Below are 21485 nucleotides of genomic sequence, written 5' to 3' on the forward strand. Positions count from 1 at the left end.
CAATCTAAATTTCAGAAATTGCGAAGGCCGCAAAACAAGAGCAAAGCACTGTAGCACGGTAGGCTGTAACAGGTAGATGATAATCTGTAGGAGCCAGTACAGATTTAACAAAAAAAAGCACATCAGACGAGTTGATCTCCTCTACCATCTGCTTCTCCCCTCTACCCACAAGGCCTGTTATCTTGTCATAGATCTCCACCTAGCAGAGCATTTAATAGTGCCTCAGAGGAAGCTCTCACAAGGAAGCCAGGGTAACCTAACTGGCAAAGTGGTTCACATGATATAGTTTCAAAGTAAAAGGGTGGATGTGGTGCACTAAATGGTGCTTTGTCCTGAGCCTGTAACTACTTATTTTCATTCTTACATAGGATTTTCCCCCTACTTGATAAGGCAATACTAGGTGGAAGGTGAGGTGTGGAATTCAGACTGACATAGGTTGTGCTGGATGCCTGAGCTGAAGCTTGCACAAGGCACAGAGGGAGTCGAGCAGTGCTCTGCAGGCATGACCAGAGGTGCACGGCTGGGGGAAGGCTCTGCCTGCCAATCTGCGCTGGGCACCTCCGGCCGAGGGGACAGCTGCGCCTCGTTGGGGATGGTGAGCACTGTGCCCCGCTGCGTAAATAGAAACCCGTTCCTTGTTTCAAACAGGGCAAGTAACGTTTCACTTCCACAAGGCATTGACGAGGTGTGTTTATTTGTTGTGGTGTTTAAAGAAATGGTGGGCTAGCTAGAGAGCTAGGGGGACAGAAGAACGGATGGCCGGAGAGCTCGACCCGTGAGAAAGCGTTATATGGACGACGTGACGGTTGAAGACTGATAGCAGGGCGAGGAGTCTGGCTGCCCTCAGACCCGCAGGTGTCAGCAGCAGCCGCAGAAGCCAGACATTGTCCTGCTGGCCCCTCGCGGTACTGGCGGCACAGACGAGCCGTAGGGCAAGTACGCTTCGCGGTGCGGCGGGACGGGCAGCCGCGGGGCGGGGGAGCGCGGGCCGGTCCAGCACACCCGCCTCACGCTACCGGCGGCGGGGCGGGGCGGCACTGCCACTCCCGGCGCGCGCCGCCCCCAGGATTTGAAATGCCGTCCCGTGGTGCCCCGCGGCCGCCGCTGATTGGCCGGGCCGGGCGGTGCGCGGTTCAAAGCGGCGGTGGCGGCCGCGCGGCTGTGCTTCGGCTCGTCTGTCCCCGTCCCGCCATGGCTTCCTTCGGCTCCCTGGGCGGCGGCACCAAGAAGGAGGAGAAGGGCAAGAACATCCAAGTGGTGGTGCGGTGCAGGTACGTGCGGCGGCCCTTCTCTGGGCGAGCGTTGGGGGCCGGTCCGCGGGCAAGCCCCGGGGACGTCCTGTCTCCGGGACTCGGGCCCAGACGTTCCCCGCCCGCGGGGCTGGCGGGCTGAGGCGGTTGCCGTGTGACGGGCACTGTGCAGCTGTGGCTCTGCCTGGCCGCTGTGTGCGGCTGCCGATAGCTGTTCCGGGGATCTCTGTGTTTGCCCAGGGGGAGCGCTGCCCGAGAGCCGCCCGTAGCCCTGAGCGGCCTCGGCCCCGCGCTGGGGGCCCCTGTCCCGGGCGCCGGTGTGCGGGTGAGGCGGCCCCGTGTGCCCCGCGGGGAAGTGGCGCTTCTGCAGAAGTAAGGCTCCTGGGAACGGTTTGTTATAGCTTAAAAGGGTAAAAAGCTGCAGTTTCCGAACTTGATTCAGCGCACACCCAGTATGAAGCTGTGTAGAAAGCTCAAGGAGAGCTACGTAGAATTAGTATGATATCCGAGACACAAAAACCCAGGGTGAATTTTGCCCTTCTGTGAGCTGCGGTGGGAAGTTGCCGAGCTTTAACTACGTAACTGTTGCTATGTCTGCTATGGTGTATCTGTCGCATAACTTCGTTGATGCAGACTTTCCAGGCGACAAGCAATGGGATGGGGTTCTATCGCTGAAGTAAAAATGTCTAGGTTGATAGGATTAATTTACTTTTTGGTACGAAGTGATAAATTTTGTGTATCATAAAATTAGGTTCTCTTTGTAATTCTGAGGTGGCTTTAAGGAATTACTTATTTAAATAATCTTAAAGCACTGTATGTTAGGACTGTAATACTGGTAGTGCATTACATATAGTGGTTGAAACACCTTTAGAAATTGGGGTGCTCCTCTTGCACCTCCTGCCATGGACTGGTTCAGTGTTACATGATTACACAGGAGAATGTGTTCGTTGATCTGTTCCTTTAAAAGTCATGAAACTGAAGCTGTAAATTGCTCCTGTGAACAAGATTTTAGTGATCTTCGGTTGTTATTAGTCCATCTTGCACCTAAGTGTTCCATGGTGTGTTCAGGATCTGACGCTTCAGCCTCAATGATGTATTGAGGGAGAAACCTTAGCCACAAGGCTGAGGAAACTTGAGGTGTCGTATGCTTGTGGTTTTCTTGTGTTTTGTGGGGTGTTTTCTTTCTTTAATATTATAATTTAAAGAGTGTCTGAAGTGTCTCTAGTGTCAAGGTATTTTAAGGAGTACAAGATTGTAGAAGTTATGTTTTCAAGCTGACTGCTCAGGTTGACTATATAGGTAGTACGGACATTCAGTGCCGTAGCACTACTAAATATGATTCCTATTTGGCACTACTAAATCCTACAAAAGAGGATTTTGTGCTTTTTAGGGGATTTCCATGCATTTCAGGAGAAATAGTGGCAAATGTCCCTTTAAGGAAAATGGTGTGCACCAAGTCTGAATGCACTCAGTGGTGAAACAAGGTGCTCACCATAAAGTTCAAAAATTTTATTGTCCCTCTATTAAATCTTTTTACTATGACTGACTTTAACGGGGACTTTCTGTCTCCAGATCTGATGTTCTGTCTTACTGAATACTATTCAGGTGCATCAGTATGATAAAGGTTCTGGTATTGCTGCTTACTGTCCTACAATTAATAGGGTCTGTTGGTATTTTTGGTCCTTTAGAGTGTTGTGTCATCAGCATTTGATTCACTGTTGCAATTACTTGCGTGTATAAATTTTTTTTTTAAGCTCTTATTTAGGGAATTTGTCATGTTTCATCTTCTACCCCCCTGTAATTGAACATGTTCTGATGCCTGTTAATTGTGTGCACATCTATATGATCTTGAAAGTAGTTATAGGCTTGTTAAAAATATGTAGGTAACAAAAAAAAAGCTGGAGATGCCTGAGTTGTCTCACAGTGGATGAAAGGAGAAACAGGATCTGTAAACTGCTGAATTGTGGAATTTTTTCCTTAAACAGATAAAGTTAAAAACTTTGTTCTTTTTGCCCAGTGATATTACCACTTCATCTGTGTTCTTGTTAGTAATGATTTCAATCTGCTATTCCTGACTCCTGTCCTTTTAGGCCTTTTAATGCCTCAGAACTCAAAGTCAGCTCCTACGCTGTCGTGGACTGTGATCAAGCAAGAAAGGAAGTCAGTGTCCGCACCGGAGGAGTGACAGACAAGTCATCAAGAAAGACTTACACATTTGATATGGTTGGTAACTGTTTACCAGGTTGGGGACTTGTAGAAACAAGCTAGTGCTTAATGTGATGTTGTACATTATTGTATGGGTAAATGGGATGTGTTGTCTTTGTGTCAATAGGTTTTTGGAGCTCAGGCAAAGCAGATTGATGTATACCGGAGTGTTGTGTGTCCCATTTTGGATGAAGTTATTATGGGCTACAACTGTACAGTGTTTGCGTAAGTGAGCCAATAATTATTATTAGGAAATTTTTTTTAATTTTAGTTTCTTGTTTACATTTTAATTTTTATTCTTACAGTTATGGCCAAACTGGTACTGGTAAGACCTTCACAATGGAAGGGGAACGGTCACCCAATGAAGAATATACTTGGGAAGAGGTATATTTTCACTCCTGAGATTTCTCTTGTCTGTACTGTAGCTCAAAGTTAGAAACTGCAGAAGGCTAAAGAAACCCAAATGCCTTTCAAGTTCTGAAGCTGACTTCCCTTAAATGTTTGTAGATTAACAAATAATCTCACTCATTTGTATGAAAAGGACAACTTTACATCTTTTATGTATTGCATTCAACTCTTGGTGACTTTATATGGAAGGTTATCTTTTTTCTTGTTTATATCTAGTCAGACTGTTTAGTTGAAACTCTATCCCCTAGCTCCAAATCTCTTTTAGTACATTTATAAATTAAATATGTCTTTTTAATTTATAGGATCCACTAGCAGGTATCATACCCCGTACATTACATCAAATATTTGAAAAACTCACAGAAAATGGTACTGAATTTTCAGTGAAAGTCTCTCTTCTGGAAATCTATAATGAGGAGCTTTTTGATCTTCTGAATCCTACTCCTGATGTTGGAGAAAGACTGCAGATGTTTGATGATCCTCGAAACAAGGTTAGTGCTACAAAATTTGTTACCTTGAGGCTTTCAGGATTGTTGAGAGACATATAATAAGCATGCATTACTTTCTGACAGAGGGGTGTAATTATTAAAGGCTTGGAAGAAGTAACTGTACACAACAAAAATCAAGTTTACCAAATCCTGGAAAGGGGTGCAGCCAAAAGAACAACTGCAGCTACTTACATGAACGCATATTCCAGGTACAAATCTTCCCTGTTTCAGAAACCTTGTTTTGTTCTTTCTTAAATAAAATCTTACTGAAGAGGTAAGAAGCTAGTGCAAACATGACATCATCTTGAGATTGTCTATCACAGTGCAGACAGTGTCAAATGTGGGTTAGGGAGCCGGAGTTACAATTTATTCCTTATCATGTGCTGTGGGATGATTGCAATAGGTGTATGAAGGAGTATCGTGGTTTAACCCCAGCCAGCAGCCACGCCTACCCAGCCACTCGCTCACCCCCACACCTGCAGGATTTGGGGAGAGAACTGGAAGTGTAAAAGCTGGAAAAGTCATGGGTTGACATAAAGACAGTTTAATAGGGACAGCAAAAGCTGTGCGCACAAGTAAAGCAAGAAATGAATTCACTGCTTCTCATGGTTAATCCATCTGCATGAGAGCAGGGCCCCATTATCTCTATCCGTGACTTGGGGAGGCAAATGCCATCATTCCAAATGTCCCCTCCCCTTTCCCCTCTTCTTCCTCCCATTTTAGATACTAAGCCTGATGCCATTTGCTTTGGAATATCCCTTTGGTAATTTGGGCTCACCTGTCCTGGCTGTGTCTCCTCCCAACTTCCCATGCAGTTTTAACCTCCTTGCCAGCGTCACAGCATGCAAAGCCCTGATGACAATATCTCTGTATTATCAACCCTGTGTGCAGCACAAATCCAAAACACAGCCCCATACCAGCCACTGTGAAGAAAACTAAGTCCACCCTCCCTCCCCTCCCGCCCCCTCCCCCCCCCAAAAAAGTACAAAGCACCATAAAATCTGAATGCTTCTCAAGTTAAAAAGGGACAAGCTATTTCTCCCTGCATTGTTTTTAACCTAAACTTCTCTTGTTTTGCATTTGCCTGCTTTGTAATTAATATATCCTTTATAATTCTGCAGTGTCTATTTGGAACAGTAGCCCTGGGATTCCGCCTAACTCTAGCTGAGATAAAAGTATTGTAATGTTCTTAATTAGACATCTGGAATATTGAAGTTTAACTCAAAGTTATGACATCAACTTTTTCAAAGCTTTCTATGCCTGTGAAAACAGAAGACCTAAATCTGACAGCTACATAAGTGAAATACATTGCATGTACTAGCATTAGATAAATACTTCTTGCAGTAAATACTGTACATCTTCTAAAAGAAGATTCCTTTCAATTTTGGAAGATGTTTAGTTGATAGACCTGTATTAGGGGGGGATCGTCTTTATTCTGGCTATTCTAGATGGTTGGGTGTTTTGGCCAGTTCCATTTACTAAATAAACTTGATGTAAGGGTTGAGTGTCCTTTCCTCTCGGCAGCAGCAGTAGAAAATGATACATTAGGATTTGTTACTGAAGTTGGAATTTCAAAATACTGCTGAGATCTGCTTTTTACAGATCAACACAAGACTCTCATTTCAAAATCTGGCTTCTGTAAAATCTCAAAACTAGGTTGTGGAAGTTTGGGTTAAGATTGGGTAGCAATAAGGGCTGCTTCATGTGGCTGCAGGTCATAGAAGGAAGTAGAGGCACCTGGACACAGTGCCTGTTGGACATTCTTTTTATTACTGCCTTCACATTCCTGAACTGCAGATGTGATATCTGTATCACTGTGAACAAGCAGTGATCCAGTGTTGTAAAGAATGTACCCTGCCTGTACTGTATTTTAATTTCAAGATATACTGAGCGTGTCTGTCTACTGGTGGAAGGAAATGGGTATTTTCTACCACTGATTGGAGCACAACTCATTTTGTCTGAGATTACAGGGAATTTTGAGAATTTATTGTGCCTGAAGTGTTTTATGTAAAGTCCAACTGGTATAATTTGATATCTATGGCTTTCTATATATGTCAGCTTCCAGTAGTAAAAACTTATTAAAGGCATAAATTAAACCTAAAATCATCTTTATTATGAGAGTGGTGAAACACTGCAGCATGTTGTCCAGAGAAATTGTGAATGCTCCATTCCTAGAAGTATCCACGGCCATGTTGGAATGGGGCTTTGAGCAGCCTGGTCTAGTGGAAGGTGTCCTTGCCCATGATAAGGGGGTTGGAGCTAGATGAAACCATTCCATGATTCTATGATCTTAAACTGTATTACTATTTTTGATTGAAAAATTAATTGAAATTCTAAATTTTTAGTATTGGATTCAGCTAGTTGCTGGGCTTTATTAGCCTGCATAAGGAAGGTTATGTTCTTTAATCTCAAGTTCTGTGAATAGCTTAAGAACTGAAAAAATCTGCAAGTCAGTTTTCATGAGATGCTTGTGAGTTGAAAATACACAAATGTAAGCAAAACCAAGGCATTTCCATTGCTTTTCCTTGAAATAGGATAAAATTTATAGGATTGAAAGAGTCAAATGACAACCAGTTGTTTCATCACTGGTTTTAAATTCATATGTACACACACAAAATTATACTTAGCAGAATAACTTTGTATATTGAAAATGTAATTTGGAGTTCACGGGCTAAATGTATTCTCTATAAAGACCACAGAACTTGCAGCAGTCATTTAACAACTAGATATTTGGCTTTAATGGAACATCTGAAACTGGTTTCTTTTGCAGCCGTTCCCACTCTGTGTTTTCAATTACCATCCATATGAAAGAGACAACAGTGGATGGAGAAGAACTTGTTAAAATTGGAAAACTAAACTTGGTAAGTATTTGAACTAAGTGTCATTAATAGAATTTTTAGCCATATACTAGAGTTGAGAGTTTTTTCCTGAAAAGGGGAAAAATTAGTGTTTTCATAAAGTGTATGTTTGTCACTCTGAAAAATATCAGTCCTGCTTATCACCTCAGTGTCTCCTGAAAAACTAGTAAGCTCTTTTATGTGTTCTGCAAGACTTTGGGGCAGGCATTCTTCAGGGTGATTGAGACAGAAGCATAACCTGCCTTTCAGGTCGATCTTGCAGGAAGTGAAAACATTGGTCGGTCTGGGGCTGTTGACAAAAGAGCTCGTGAAGCTGGAAATATCAACCAATCTCTGCTGACACTAGGAAGAGTTATTACTGCTCTAGTGGAAAGAGCCCCTCACATTCCATACAGGGAATCTAAACTCACAAGGATCCTTCAAGACTCTCTTGGAGGACGAACAAAAACATCAATAATCGCCACAATTTCGCCTGCATCTGTAAATCTTGAGGTAAATTTCAAGTCAGAAAACCTATTCCTAAAATAAATAATATACTTTGTTAATGGTACAGAAACATGAGTTAATTCCTCAGCTTGACCGAGTGTTACATCTGTTTTTCACAGGAAACATTGAGTACACTGGAATATGCCCATAGAGCAAAGAACATCATGAACAAGCCTGAAGTTAATCAGAAGCTAACAAAAAAAGCTCTTATTAAGGTAACTAGAAATATAATTTAAAAGATTAAATTACAGGTTAGGCATGATGTTTTGTTGATGTAGTCTTTGCTGTGCGGGAGTTATGAGTATGGGAGAAGCTGTAACTAGTAGCAGTGCTTTTCTGAAGTGATTTTAATTACTGAGCTAATGCTTTTAAACTAGAGCTGCACTGATATAGCAATGGTCCTTGCAGATATTGGGACTGTTGGTACAACAAAAGTTGAACAGAGGGCTATTGCTACTAGCTGTGACTGTGGGTATTACATTTTTGCAATTTTGCACTTTCCCTAGAAGACACCTGCATTAAAGAGAGCTTGTCAGTAAGTACAAGTGAGAAGACAGTGTAAAGGAAGCTGTTTTTCCCATTGTGAGCTGCTAAATGCAGCCAAGTATGACCTTCAAATGGAAGGTTTCAACACTACGTATAGCCAATATATATGCAGTGATACGAATTTAAATGATGCTATACTGAACCTAGAACAGAGGTGAAGTGCTTTGCTCTTGTGCTTATGCAAAACTTCTGTAGAGCACTACCATTGTAAAGTATCTGTTAAGCTGGATATTGAAACCGAAACAGAAAATTTCAGGTTTGTGTGATTGCTTCTTTATGCAGGAATACACTGAAGAGATTGAGCGTCTGAAGCGAGACCTTGCTGCTGCTCGAGAGAAAAATGGAGTCTATATTTCTGTTGAAAACTATGAGTATGTCTGAAAAAATTCTATAAAGTAACTGGCAACAAATCTTAGATACTGGTGTCTATCCTTATACAGAAATACTTTCAGATCTATTTTTAATCCAGGAAGTTGAAGATAATTAATTTTGAAAGAAAAAGTTGACCAAGCAGTTAAGTCTCCTATTTGCTGCCAGACAGACAGGAAAAGAAGGACACTTACACAGTGTCAGGGCAGCCAAGAAAGAAGTTTATTTTTGGATTCTGACTTTAATAATAGTCTTTGGAGTTTGATCAGGGATTGAAGGACGAGGTTGACACCTCTTTGACCCCACTGGTCAACTTAGAAGTTCATCAATTTGTTCTTCCCTCTGGAAGGAATACATGATTTACAAAACATTACTCTTTGTTTATATTACAATGCGTAGGAAAGCTCCAGTACAAAATGTAAACATCAGAAAACGAAAAAGTTAGAACAATTATTATAGAGAGAAAATCTACTAGGCTTACACTGAGAAATTTATGTAAGTGTGGAACTTACCATGGGCATTAGGTAGCATGCAGATTTACACATGCAACTTTTTTTTTTTTCCAGTGGAAGCTAATACTAGACAGTAAGCTTCAACTTTGCTTTTGATAGGGCTAGTTGCACAGAAGGTTTACAATAGAAAATTGTCTTAAATCTTTTCTGCCTTAAGTGAAAATTACCTGCTATTCATATATAATTTAGCAATACTTATTTTTCAAAATTACTGAAAATGCAGCATAAAATATTAAAATACCCTCTTACTTTAGTAATTTGTTTGTTTATTTTAATCCTTACTTGAGAGCCCTTAATGGAAAGCTGACGGTTCAGGAAGAACAAATTACAGAGTATATTGACAAAATCAGTGCCATGGAGGAAGAAGTGAAAAGGGTGAGTGATGTTTTTCAACTGTGGCTTAAATCTGCCAAAAATTGGAAGAAATTAAGTCCTCTTTTCAAAAGGAGGGAAGAACACTCAGAATATTTGTTGTTGTTGTTGTTGTTCTTAAAGTTCCCCAATTAGTTAAGAATGGAAGCTTCCTAGTCCTTGAAGTTAGGAATTTGAAATAATGTATTTGAAGTTTCGGGTTGCAATACTTATTTTTAAAGCTGTTTTTATGTCTACTACTATAATTTGCTTTGCTGAATTTTCAGCAAAAAAATCTGCTGGTAAAATGGTATCAACTCAGTTGACAGGTGTCTGCTTAGGAGCAAAGAATGAGTGGAGAGAGGTCATGACCTTCCTTTTAACAAGTTGCATGAAAATTTGAGCTCCTTGTTTAAGAGAAATGTAGATATTAATTTGCTGGTATATGTAACTCCTCTGTATTATCAGCTTTACTGACTCTTTTCAGTCCATCTGGTTATATTTGCTCAGTGGGATTCTTTTCCTTGTGCTATAACAGTAGTTTAGCCTTGTATTTTGAGAGGGGAATCAAGTGATGATTACAGTGAGAATGGTGTTGGCTTGATATTTTCAGTGATTACAAAGGCTATACAAACCTGTAGTTTAGGCTTTAAGAGCTGAGTCTCACAGCTGAAATTACATTGCTAGATGACAGTTTGCCTTCTGTCATTGTCACGTAATTTGAGAGATGTGAAATGAGACTGTCAGATTTATAAAAAGTAGTGTTGCCTTTTTAATAATTGTCTTCCTATTTAGGTCAATGAACTATTCAGAGTCAGTAAAAGTGAACTTGAACAGTGTAAAACAGATTTGCAAATCAAGGAGAAAGAACTGGAAGAAACACAAAAAGATCTACAAGAAACCAAGGTTCAACTGGCTGAAGAAGAATATGTGGTTTCAGTTTTGGAAAATACTGAACAAAAACTTCATGGCACAGCTAGCAAGGTTGTCACAGTTCTTGTATCTACTGTAAAGCAGCTTCCTACGTTTGGGAGTTTCATGGGCTGTTCAAGGAAACCAATTGTTGCTAAAGCATTATGTGAATGAGACGAGACCTGAATTTAAGATGGAAAACTAGGATTAGATTGCAGGACTTTCTCTGTGGTAGTATTGACAGTTGCTAAACACTCTGGTTGATCTACAACGAACTTTCCCTTATGCCAGATTGTCATGGGAGTTCTAGTGCTTTGCAGGATCTATTATCATGAGGTTTTTTGCAAAATAAGTAGTTTTCTTTCAAAATCTTATAGTTGGTCCTGCAGAACAGTAAATTATGCACACCTGAAAGACCTGGTCTAGTGGAACATGTCCTTGCCCATGGTAGGAGACTTGGAACTAAATGGTCTTTAATGTCCCTTCCAACCCAAACTATTCTATGAACTGGGGTAGAAAAATAGCAAAAAGCTTTGAATAATGTTGTCCCGTCCCCTCTGTATTTTAGGGTATGGCTTTCATGTGTTTGTAGATTACTCATAGTCATCAAAACAAACTTGAGGTAGGTGTGAGAGAGTGTTCTGCTATTTAAACTGCAAAGTGATGAAACTTGTATCTTCAGACAGAATGACAATTTCTTTCTATTTAGATTCCTGTAAGTTTAGGAGGGAATGCCTGGTTTTTATGTGTGGGTTATGGAGTGCTTGAGACAAATAGGTACAGAAATTACTTTTGCTCGCTACAAACCAGGATTCCCCTATTTATATGAATTCTAAATTATTTATCACAGGACTAGTACTAGAAACATCTTGCTTGAGTACTATATTAAAGAATATATTTACTGTCAGATTGTTCAGAAAAAAAGTTAAAATACTCAGCTATTTTTCAGTTACTGTTCTGGGATAAATTATGCCTTTATTCCTTAAATACTGAGAGAGTAATTTATTAATGCTTTGATTTTAACGCCAGAACAAATGGTCTTTAGTTGGTAACTTTTTCCCATGATCTAAAAGCACAAATGACATACCAGGATCCAGAACAGTTGTAATTTGCTGATGTAAAGGGAAATAACTGTCTTCTCAGAGAGAACTTCTTTAACTCAGAACTGTGGTTGCTTTTCGTTATATGGCATGTGATTGACTTCTTGTTTAAAGACTTACTGAAATAACTTTTAAAATTATAGTTGCTAAGTACAGTTGAAGAAACTACAAGAGATGTATCTGGGCTCCATGCGAAACTGGACCGTAAGAACGCTGTTGATCAGCACAATGCTGTCATCCAAAATACATTTGCAGGACAAATGAATGCTTTGTTCAGTAAAATACAAGATTCAATTACTGAAAACAGTTTGAAGCAGCAACAGATGTTGACATCTTACACAAATTTTATAGGTAAGTGTAGTATCTCTATTAGTAGTCATCCTGTAGTAATCTCAATGACCACTTCCTAAAATGTATCTGCTTTAGGAAAGAGGTGGCTTTATTTAAGCAACATAATGATTACAGTTGCACCAATAATAATGTGTTTGGAATGATCCACAGCCTTTCTGTAAGGGGCAATAAGGTGATGAGTAATAAAAAGAGTCTCTGTCTTACAGGGGAACTTAAAGGAAATTTGTAACTCTGGATTTCTTTTGTAGGTGACCTCCTGTCTGCCAGTTCTTCTACAGCAGATGTTCTTGCATCAGTTGTATCAGCATCTTTTGCCTCTCTTAAAGAAGTGGTGTCTACTAAAGTTTCTCACATATCTGAAAAAATAACACAGCATGAGAATCTCTCACTCAACTGTAAAGCAGAGCTGCTGAGATTAATTGTTAGTACATTTGCATACTCTTACTTAAATATGAACCTGGTTTTGATCATAAGGGATTCTCTAAATGTATAGAATTTTTTTCTGATGCTCTTTACCTGTATCTGCTTCACCACCATGATTGTCCCCCCCCAACTTCCCCTCCCATGTCACCCTCACAAGCTGTAATGTACTGTATAGCATATACTGCCATAATAGAGCACATGCATATGTGCATATGTACACAGTAGCTTCTTACAAATGTAGATGAAGGAACAGCCATGTTATTTTTTTTTTTCTTCTCTTCCTAGGAGGAGCATGAAACTGGATTAGAAAGAGCAGTAAATAGCTTGACACCAATGGTGGAATTTGTCTTGGGGTTAAACTGTCAGTTCCAGAGTAACATGAAGAAATATTCTGCTGTGGCTGAGCAGGTAATGCCCATAACATCTTTGCCTTGTGCTCTTCTATTATTTTTAATTTACACATAGTATGTTGGTTGTTTTTCTGCAGTATGGCAGTGTTTCCACTTCTCATCCAGCCTTTTCCCCCTTATCTTGTCCAACGAGTTCTATCTTCTAACTTTCTTTCACAGTTTTTTTTCCCTTGAGTGTGGTAAATTTGCTTGTTCTCTATATTGGCGCAGCTGCTTGCCTAAGTGCCACAGTAGAATGGCAAAACACAGATGCTTAAATCTTTATGTATCAATTATTTGATGATACATTTAATATACTCTCCCCCTGTATTTTAGAAATCTGAAGAAAAAGTCAACTTAGGCAAGTCTTACCACTCCAAAATTTTTCTGCTTTTCTACCAAACTTTTTCTATAGTCCCTTTGATTCCTGGGAAATGTGAAGCTTTATTTTGTTAACAACCATAAGTACGAACAATACTGCACTTACTGAAGTTCTTTGCTTCAAATTATAATTCTAGTCTATCTCATGATACTTGTGTAGAACTGCAGCCTACTGCAGAAGAACACTTTAATTCTTCTTTTTATTTTTATTTCCCTATTTTGTCAAAAACAATTCTTTATTTCTGGTGACCCGTGTCACTTACTGAAACATTTTCCCTTCCTGTCAATTACAGCTCGTGAGAAATCAATTCCCCTAGTCTGGAAGCTTTTTATTGGTTTTCAGACTTAAACAGCAAGTAGTCCATAGCCCACAAGCTCTTGCTGTTCCTTGTCTACTTTTCTATTTTGTTTACCTTTCATGTCAAATTTTGTGTTTGGAATAGCCTCCACACTAAGTTCCAGCCTCAAACTTCAGATTTGAAGTGTTACTTTCTGCCTTGTATGCACAGTACTTCATTAATGCCTTTTGACAATTTCCTTGGGGCAGAGTTTGTTTCTGTGTCAGTTATGCTAAGGAAAGTATTGGTTTCTTAAATAAAGATATAAAAATCTAACTAAGTAAATAAGTAAAACTTTTTTTTTTATTTTTAAGATGGAGGGCCATAAAAAGGAAATGGATACCTTCTTTGGAGATCTTTTTCTCACTCTGAAAAAAATACAGGAGGAAACAGCCGGTGGCTTTGCTCAGCTCCAGCATAATTGTGACAATTTAAAAGAAGAAGTGGAGATGATGAGGCTGGCACATAGAAAGGTATCCTTAGAGCAGGAAAACATCCTAATGCCAAGTGTGATTGTTTGCTTTGATTTAAACTCTTATATGGTAGTAAACCATTATACTTGCTTCAGAAAAAACGTTAGGAGGACAGTAAGTTGATCCTAATTCTATTCAGCTTTTGTTAAGCTGCTTTAAGTAGTTTATGTAGCAAAAATTTTCTCTTGCTGTGAGTATATCCAGTATACTTGCATTTATCTATGTCTCCAAAAGCAAAATGTCTGTATCTTCATTACACAAAAATTGTACCTTCTGCTTTAGAATTGCAAAACTCAGCAGTTATAATTCAGGCATTCAAGTACCCTTTAAGATGTAAACAGTGCAGAGTAACAGTGGAACTTGTGGTAATTTTCTTGATAGAGTGCAGCCCAATTGATGTCTTTACTGCAAAGCCAGCTTGACCTGTTTGCTCAGGAGACTCAAAAGAACTTAACTGATGTACTTACAAAAAATGGAAGCCTGAAGACCACCGTCACTGCTATGCAAGAAAGTGTTCACCTGTAAGGAGCGGATTCTTTTTGTTGTACACTTACTTAAGATAAACTATATAAGAGAACTTAAAAATTGGATGTTCTTCATATTTATGTGCTTATAAAGCCTGCTGGGCATGGCCTGTGTGTTAGAGCTGGGTTCTGCCACAGAGTGTAGATAATAGTTGGCCTTTCCCCAGAGTAAACAGTAATTCTAAAAAGCTTGCCCTTGAACCTGTCTCCTGAGCATGTTGCAATAAGAAAGGATCATTTTGGGAGCAATATGCTGAGGAGTGTCCCTCAGGGTCTGGACATCAAAACTCCATATTATAAAGGTTTAACTTGAAGCATAATAATATATCTGTGGCAATATGTTTCATTCAATAGCAGACTGAATAACTGATGTTTATGCTGAAGTTACTTCTAGTTTGTGGTTAGGGTCCCTTGGTTCTCTTTTGGGTTTTTTGGTTGGTGGGTTTTTTTTTCTTTTTTAGCAAATCTTCTGCTGCAAGTGCTGTGAATTTACTAAGTAGAAAACAGTATTATAATTAACTGGTTTGATAGAACTGTGCTATTTCACTGGCTTTTGTCTCATATTTCTAAAAGTATACTGTGTTAAAATCTACCTTGCAAAATCTCTGAACTCTTACAAATATATTGTTGCAGGAAAACTACTGACCTAGTCAGCAGTACAAATTCCAATCACAGCAAATTTGTTGCATCTCTGGATAATTTCTCTCAAGAGCTCAGGAGCATAAATGCTGAAAACAAGACAATGCTGGAAGAATCCAATGACCACTGTCAACATCTTCTCAACAATCTCAAAAAAGTGTCTCAGGATAGTAGTGCATGGGGTGAATTTACAACTGTTCAGATGGTCAACTTTACTAATCAGCAGCTATTGTCTTTCAAGGATGAGAAACAGCAATTTCAGTATTTACAAAAGGTACCTATAGTCATTTGTAGTCTGATGCAATATCCTAAGACAAACTTTATTGCAGAACTTGTAGAGGGGAGAAAAAAGTTCTTGGTTATAGTCAAAACAAAACTGTGGGGGTTTTTTGATAGCAGACTCATGCTACTGAGCTTAAGAAGATGTAATTAGAGGAAATCAAAAGCCTAAATTAAGAAGGAGACTTTGAACATCAAGTGCCCATAACATCAAAAACTGGTTTCACGACTAATGCAATACAGCTAACTTGTAATCTGAGCATTTTATATCATCTTGATAGTGTTTATCTCTAATTCTAAAGCTTTATCTACAGTACTGTCTTTGGCAGATGCACAGTGATCAGATGCAGGCTATTTCCTGGAGGATGCAGATTACCTTTTTGGTCAGATTGAATCAATATGGGAGATTCCTTTTAAGTATATACAAGTTCTGGCCTCTTAGATAAGAGTTTCTCACATTTTTGGGTTTTATTTTAATTTCATCACAAATTTTACATCCCACCCTTGTTTTATTGTTGTAATAGGTAAATCCAGTATTTTGCGAATTTTGAGAAGGAAAAACTCAACAAAAAACTTCCTTCACACAGAATATTCTGAGTTGGAAGGGATCTCCAAGGATCAAGTCCAACTCTAAACCAAAAGCTTTTGTGGTCTCAAGACATCTCTGTATCTGCTGTACCCGCAGAACACTTCAGGAGTTTCATTTCAATGGGAATGGCTGAAAACACATTTTCCTTTTCCCCTGAAAATGTGTAAAGGTTCTAGTGCTTGTAGGATGTTTGTGTTCAGTTGAATATCCTAATTCTGTGCAGGGTTTGTGCATAGATGCATGAGGAGTCTGAGCCAGATGGCATCATCTTTATTCTTGTGACTAGCTTTCTAAAATGATCATACTTTCTAAGAAACTGACTTTCTTCTGAAGATAGCTCTCAAAATGAGAGTGTAAAACTGGCACTGAAACTTCTCAATTTGAGGTCTTAGTTGTTTCGTTTCAGGTCATGTCACTAGTCATGCACCACATCTTAGAAAAGAGGCCATAGTCTTGCCTTTCCTGTTAACTTGGTATTTTTAGTTGAGTTTTTTTTTTTGTTTCATTTTCAGGAAAATGAAGAAAACTGCAATAAAGCAGTAGCTGAAATCACTGACCACATTGGCAGACAAAAGGCTGCTGAGGGGAATGTGCTAAATGGCCTTCTGGATCAGGTAAAGGTGGATCAGGAGATACTTGTGGAGCAGAAGCTGGCACTTCAGGAGGAAGTACAGCATGGACTCACTCAAGTTAATGGTTTCCTGCAAGAGGATCTCAAAGTCGATATTCCAACAGGTATAGAAACAGGCTGGGGACAGAATGCTTACAGAAAACAGTTTGAGTTCCAGGATTCTTAAGGGAAAGTTAATGGTGACATAATATAACTGGCAGCCTTATACCTTTTTTTAAGCTGTATGCAAATAATGGTGACTGAGCAAAGCGTGATTTCTGTAAATGAGTTGGTGTACAATTGAGGATTTGCTATTAAAGCAAACACTGAAAAGTGTATAATCTTCATTAAAGGGACAACTCCACAGAGAAAAGACTACTTCTATCCAGTCACACTTGTGAGAACAGAGCCCCGGGAACTACTTCTGGAGCAATTAAGGCAAAAGCAACCAAATCTTGATGCTGTGCTAAGAAGTGTGGTAAAGGAAGTGGAGGATAATGCAGGTCAGGTATGTATATAAATGGTAAATAAGGTTCTTGAATGAAGATTTCACATCTTTGAGGTTTTTTCTATGCCCTTGTGGAGAATTGACTGGAACCCCAGGGCTGTTGTAGCCTTTTACAGTGCACTTGGACTCAAGCGTGCTGAGCTTTTGGCAGAAACAATCTCTTGAAAAATAAGCAATTATATTAATAACTTAGGTTTCATCCCTGTCTTTCAAACATGGAAATTCCATGTCTTTTATAGATCTGATTGTGCTTAATACGTTCATTGAGAAAATTCAGACATTAAATACATCTTTCTGAAAACCTTCTGTTTTAGGACCTGTTGGAAGAGGAAGGAGAGTTGCAAGAACCCAGTGAAAGCCTTGCTAGTGACAAATACTTACTGGATACAAATATATACTGCCACACAAATGGTGGCATTCCTTTTTTCCAGGTAATTGCCACAGACAAATAAAACAGCTGTATATTCCAGAGAAGAAATACTATTGTTCCATAACAGTGCTGTAGTTTCAAGTCACTTATATTTTCAGGTAGTCTCACCACTTGTTCAAATCCTGTAAATAATGCTTTGTTAACTTCAGGTTCTGATAGCAGTTCATAGTGGATAAAATAATGCAGATTTCTGCATGGACAGAAAGTTGAAAGCTGGCCAGACAGTTGAAAACTCCTCAGCAAATAATCCTGCATAAAGAAAATTGGCACAATTTGCTAGACATTTGTTAATGGAAGAGTTGAAAGTACATGGAGTGTTTTCTTAGAGGCCTGACATAAATATTGGCACTTCTAAGTCTTCATGGGGTTGGGGTTTTTTTATTTACTTGCTTCTAACCCTTTTGCTCTACCAGTGTATCAGTGTAAACTGCTTGGTATATTAGTCTAGGGGCTTTCTTGCTGGGGAGAATATATTTTCTTGTTGTGGACTCTTTAAAAATAGCTGCTGAGCTTCTGTATCCTACAGTCAGTCTCTTCAGTAAATGCAATATATTAGGAACCTTTTTCAGGAATTATGTCAACTTTTTCTCTTAGAACACTTATGTACTGCATTTCACGTGAACAAGAACTTTTAATTTCTTTGTATTCTCTTAACATGGGGTATTTTCTTTAAATCCCAGCACAAAAGAAGTCTCAAAAAGGGTAAGGAGAACAAATCTGCAGCTCCAGTGGAGAACAAAATGGAGGATATGACAGAAGAGTTTCTTCAGAAATCTAAGCATCCTTTAAGATTGCTGAACTAAGATATATCCTCTGCAGATCCCTGTTTTTGAATACTTCTTTCTTACTGAGCCATAACTTTCTTTGGTTGTTCTCAGTAGTGATGTAAAGTTGAATCAATAGATTTCCCTGCTCAATCTCATGCCTTGGTCCCATTTTTATATGTTGCAGCTTGTGAAGTTAAAAAAAAAACCCCAAAAACAAAACCCTGCAGATTATGGTGCTGTTACGTTAAATATGTATGTTGTCAAGTAATAAATTTTCTGTTTCTCAGTAAATCTTAAATACCAGAAAGGATGTGGAAATATGCTTTGTCAGCATTATGAGTTACCATTTTATGTATTAATTAGCTGTAAATAAGTGTTATGGTTTTATACCTGCTTTTTATTCCAGTTCCTCTCTTTTTACTGTGATACTTCAAATAAATTAATACATGGAAAACAGATGTACAAGCACCTCAGAGTAAAACAAACTTATTGAACTTTCTTATGGTGCCAGGTTTAAGTTCGCTAAAACATTTTAAGTTAGCTAAAACATCAGCTTTTTCATAAGTCTTGTGCTGTCAGAAGAGGATGGTTCTCTCCCTTGTTTCACAAAAGACAGTAGCTTTATTTCAGTGTCTCTTAATTCTGTGAAATCTTACTGCTGGGTCTTGGGCTTTTTGTTTGAACCCCACTGTTCTTCATCTTAACTTGCAGGTGTGTCATGATGGTTGGGACACGATTTCTTTCAGGTTCTGTATCATAAACTGGCAGCATTTCTTTAAGATCTAGGGTTCTTAACATTAAAACATGTAAACTTGCATCTGTGTTGTGTAATAACAATCAGTTTCCACTAATCTACAGGAGCATTTGACCAGCTGTTCCTTTCATGCTCCTCCCCTGGAAATTTGAAAAAAACTTGGAGCTGCTACAAGCCAAAGTAGATGAATATGATTGTGATGGGAATAGGGAGAGACACTGGAAATCAACCTTAATTACATTGAAGCACTGTTCTTAGCTAATTGTCCAAACATGATTTGGGAGATTGTTCACTTTTCTGTGTTGAAAGGCTTAGCATTGATGTTTCTACAAATAGGTGATCCTTGTAATTTGTCTTTGACCAAGTATTAATGGTTATACCCTTGACACCATTCAGACAACTCTTTGGAGTCTTGCTAGAGCCCGAAGGACATCATTTGAAGTCACCCTTGCACTGATTCTCTGAACTCTAGCATGAGGGAGTCTGTTAATCAGTTGTCTGTCTGAACACCTGTCTTGCCTCTTATTATTTATGCTCTTTCACAGCAGTGAGTGGGCAAAGCTAATTCCTTTCTGATAGTTCAGTAGCAGGAGGAAAAGCTCCTGCTTTCAGATTCCCTTTCAAATGCCTAAGAAGATCAAATACAGCTTTGTTTTGGGTGTCTTGGGTTAAGTGGGAGGCAACTTAGTCTCATCTTGGTACTTACCTTATACACTGAGTCTTTCTCCTGCTGTAAGGCACTTGAAACACTGGATGCTGGAAGACTCTGTGTTTGGAGTATTGTCAAATTCTGGTACCTAAAAAATTAATGGGCTTAATTCTCCAGGCTTGGTCCATTTTCTTGCACCACGTGGCTGTTGACACTGATTAGATATTAGCATAATCTTCCACAGTGGTTTAAGAAATCCTTTTTTAACTAAAAAGCAGCCCCAACGGTTGATCCTATGGCTATGTTGAATAGCCTAACCAAAGTGAGAGAGGCTTGCACAAGCATATCCTCCCCTGTGGACTTGACAGGATTAGTATGAACAAACAAACTCGAAGAGCCAGTAACTGAGCAGGCTTCCATCCACAAAATCATGCCATATTTTTTGCTCCCTGTCTTTATCCTCTTTGAACCTCTCCATTTGATTCCTGTAGTGTGGGCACAGCCTGCTTTCCTTAATAGTTGTACAAATTCCAGGGGCTGCTTCACACTTTCTAAAGTCACCCTCAAAGTCGTGCTGTGCTTTGTTTGCAATACCACCAGTGATCTGCTGATCGCTGTTACGTTGGCCCAGGTATCTGGAGGCCACACCACAGCTGAATAGGATGAAGAATCTGGATGCAGAACACATCCCAGCCTCCCTGTTCGTGCCTCTTCTCCCACTAGATGGCCCTAACACTAAAGGTTGGTCTGAGCCCAGATACTGGTTGCTAACCAGGACTTGGAAATATGGGTCTTGCTAAGCTTTTCCTCAAGCATCTGTAAAAAAAAAAAAAAAAAAAATCAAGATCTAATATTGAATTTATGCTTCCATATGGGAGGTTCTATACTCAAGCTGGAGTAGGGGATTGCTATAGGAAGAGCCACATTTGTGTAAAAGATCATCTAGTGTATGTCTTGGGCTTTATTGCAGGACCAGTAGACTCTCTTGGTAACTGAATTCTTTTCCTGGCCTGCCCTCTGTTCCCCACCAAATTGGCATTGCCCAAAGCAGAAAGCAACACTAATTTGTTTTAGTGTATTGTGTGATGCATGCCAAAGGGAAAAGAAGGATAAGAAAAATAAAGCAACAGTTGTTTCTTGTGTGCACTCATTGTAATCACAGATCTAATGCAGAGGGAAGAAGTGGCACTGTCCAGACTAACTTACCTGGTGGTTTGATTTTATCCTGTGTAAGGCATCCTTTGCAAGAAGGGTACAAAGCCATTTCCACAGAATAATTAGCCAGGTCACACCCAGACTGACTCAAGCCAGCTGAGCAGGAGGGAGAGTTGTAGTGACTGGGGCTGTAGTCTGTGGCCATGTTCTAAATTAGCTGGTGAGTACTGCTTGGATTCTAGATTAATGGTTAAGTGAGGCAGCTCTTGATTTCCCAACACAATTAGAACAATGAATACAATGTGGGGAAATGAAGTAAGGAAAAATAAATGCATGTAGAGGGTGAAATGCAGACAACAGTAAGAGGGTTGCAAGAAGCACAGTTAAGCATCACCAGCTTCCTTTTCTAGTGAAAAGTGAGGAGCCAGGAGGAAAGCAAGGAAAGGAAACTTCCTGCTCCCTGCTGGAAATCAGGGAGCTGCAGCAATTGCTGCATCAGAGTTGTCAGGAGATGCAATGTTTATTTGAAGAGAGAAAAGAAGATGAAGCTGACTGGCTGCTGTTGATGAGTGCCTTTATTTTGAGTATCAAACAATTGCATGAGGCTAGAGAGGAGTGAGGAGAAGGAGCAGAGTTGCTAGACTGCTTTTCTTTTTTCTGTTAGGTGTCAGTCAGCATTGCAATTAGCTGTTAAAAGGGTAGAGGAAGCAAGAGGAAGCCTTAACTCTTTGGAGTGATAGAAGA

General features: G+C 39.5%; 1 protein-coding gene across 1 annotated transcript; it reads left to right on the forward strand.

The window, feature by feature from the left end:
• Positions 1-1155: 1155 nt before the first annotated feature.
• On the forward strand, positions 1156-19000 carry KIF11 (kinesin family member 11). Its single transcript, XM_066323817.1, has 22 exons — positions 1156-1271; positions 3341-3473; positions 3583-3680; positions 3761-3839; positions 4166-4351; positions 4433-4557; positions 7119-7209; positions 7456-7698; positions 7812-7907; positions 8521-8609; positions 9407-9494; positions 10266-10454; positions 11626-11833; positions 12082-12254; positions 12542-12664; positions 13679-13837; positions 14219-14358; positions 14995-15274; positions 16381-16603; positions 16832-16986; positions 17301-17417; positions 18097-19000. The coding sequence occupies exons 1-22, from the start codon at positions 1192-1194 to the stop codon at positions 18217-18219; spliced, it is 3198 nt and encodes a 1065-aa protein (XP_066179914.1). The 5' UTR covers positions 1156-1191; the 3' UTR covers positions 18220-19000.
• Positions 19001-21485: the final 2485 nt, after the last annotated feature.

The sequence above is a fragment of the Sylvia atricapilla genome, chromosome 8 (assembly GCF_009819655.1).
Source record: "Sylvia atricapilla isolate bSylAtr1 chromosome 8, bSylAtr1.pri, whole genome shotgun sequence".
NCBI classification, from domain to species: Eukaryota; Metazoa; Chordata; class Aves; order Passeriformes; family Sylviidae; genus Sylvia; species Sylvia atricapilla.